We start from the raw sequence: 1,968 nt of genomic DNA, 5'->3' as shown, positions 1-1,968 counted from the left end.
CCCTGCCCCCGCCCCCGTCCCCGTCTCCGTAGAGGCCGGGAAACCCTCGGCCCCAAACCGCGGAAGCCTCTGGTTCCAGCGCCCTTCCACCACAGCGAGCACTTCAAACGGTTTCTTTTCCCCCACGACGACGAGTGTGAGCTCCGCGACTTCAGACTTAGCTTCCGGCAGCTCAGGTGGGACCACTGGATTGTGGCTCCACAGAGGTACAACCCTCGGTACTGTAAAGGGGACTGTCCGCGGGCAGTGCGGCACCGCTACGGCTCCCCGATCCACACCATGGTGCAGAATATCATCCACGAGAAGCTGGACGCGGCGGTGCCCCGGCCGTCATGTGTGCCCGCCGCGTACAACCCGCTGAGCGTGCTGACCATTGAGCCCGACGCCTCCATCGCCTACAAAGAGTATGAGAATATGATAGCCACGCGGTGCACCTGCCGTTGACGTGCGCGCCCCCAGAGCAGAGCCTACAGCCGCTCCCGCGATGTAAGTGTGCCCACCCGTGCCCCTGGGCGGGAGCTTTGTCAGATCTCTAACTTGGTGCACACTGAGGAGGTGTAGCGAGCAGCGCGTTTTGTGGCATCTTTCGGTGGATAGAGCCAGTGGTTGCGTTGCTACTGAGTTTCTGCTTTTTTTCTTTTTTTCCCCCAAACTTGAAACGTAATTACTTTGAAGAGTTTACTATTTTTCCCCTTGAGCAATGTTTTTCTTTTCACACAAGTCTTATTTCAGGTGGGGAAATGTCTTAATTAGCATAGATCTAGGAATTGCACTTATAAGTAATTTTGAGTGCTTTAGTCTTCTGTAACTGAAAAATAAATTCCTGTCAATGGCATAAGTGGTGTGTGTTTTATTAAATACATAAATAATGATTACTTTTTTTTTCAGTACTGGGAATCAAACTCAGGACCTTGCTCTTGCGAGGCAGACATGGTGCCACTGAGCTACATCCCTGACTAAAGGTTACTTTTGTCATTTGGGAGAGGGAAAGCATTTGTAAAAGTTGGCCTTGACTTAACTTTGGTTTTTGTTTCCAAAATGAAAGGGAAGCTAATTTCCTCACCTGGACACTAGTGAGGTAAAAGTCACTGGTAGAAGGGAATGCAGCATAACCAATTCGCTGTCTTAGTGTGATGGCTGGTGCACAGTACCCTAGTTCTTCTCATTGACTGGCTCATGTGAGTCAAATACTTGTCTCTTGTGTAAAGGAAATTGCCTCGAGTTTTCCAAGAGAAGCTGTGTTCACATTTTTAAAATGCAGTTTTCTCCTCTGTGCATTTTAAACTTATAAAAGTCGAGATCATTTTATTTTTTCTTTCTTCTGTTTGATTTTTGCTGATTTCCCTCAGCCCACCGCCACAGGCTTATTTCCAGGTGGATTTAGCTATGTGATCCCTACACTAAGCTGCTTGTGACTTGGTTGCCTCACTGAGCAGACCTTCTAGAATCTGTCAGCTTTCTTGTAGATTTTCAGTATCTCCTTGGGGAAACCAAGGAGGCGCAGTTAGACTCCTGCAGTGATTTTTGTTTCAGAATTTAAAATTTTTTAATTAGTACATCTTTGCAGGACATAATGACTACATTCATTGTGGGAATTGGAACCTGAACAAAGTACAGGTCAGTTCTTTTTCCCCGTTTCCTTCTCCCCCAATCACTTTAAAAAACTTTTTTTTGCCAGCATAGATTCGCTTATTTTATAAGTCCTTATCACATTAATAGCCTGATTAACAGTCAAACTAATAGGCCAGAAAACATATAAAACGCACGAGGCAATTATACTAAATCAAGGTACTCTTATACATTGGCCATGCTGAATGACAATAACTTTGTCTTTTTCCTATTGTCTTTTATTTTGCACTTTACATAACAGGTTTTCTTTTAAGAGAAACCATGTGATATTTGTGTCTGATTTACTTCACAGCATGATGGTCTCAAGGTACATTTATTTTTCTGCAAATGCCTGAAGTG

General features: G+C 45.0%; 1 protein-coding gene across 3 annotated transcripts in view; it reads left to right on the top strand.

Annotated features, from left to right (window-relative positions):
• The window catches only part of Gdf9 (growth differentiation factor 9), a 5,930-nt gene extending 5,153 nt beyond the window's left edge, over positions 1 to 777 (top strand). For 2 of the 3 annotated variants that reach the window (XM_010639743.2, XM_010639744.2), the window contains exon 4: positions 35 to 777. In XM_010639743.2, coding sequence (XP_010638045.1) covers positions 35 to 444 — 410 coding nt within the window. In that variant the 3' untranslated portion in view covers positions 445 to 777. The remainder of the gene's footprint in view (positions 1 to 34) is intronic. The other variant, XM_010639742.3, reaches the window with a different exon arrangement.
• The last annotated feature ends 1,191 nt before the right edge of the window (positions 778 to 1,968 follow it).

This window comes from Fukomys damarensis, unplaced genomic scaffold, assembly GCF_012274545.1.
Source record: "Fukomys damarensis isolate Sample0158 unplaced genomic scaffold, DMR_v1.0_HiC HiC_scaffold_9, whole genome shotgun sequence".
Lineage (NCBI taxonomy): Eukaryota > Metazoa > Chordata > Mammalia > Rodentia > Bathyergidae > Fukomys > Fukomys damarensis.
This window is presented reverse-complemented; position numbering and strand designations above follow the sequence as displayed.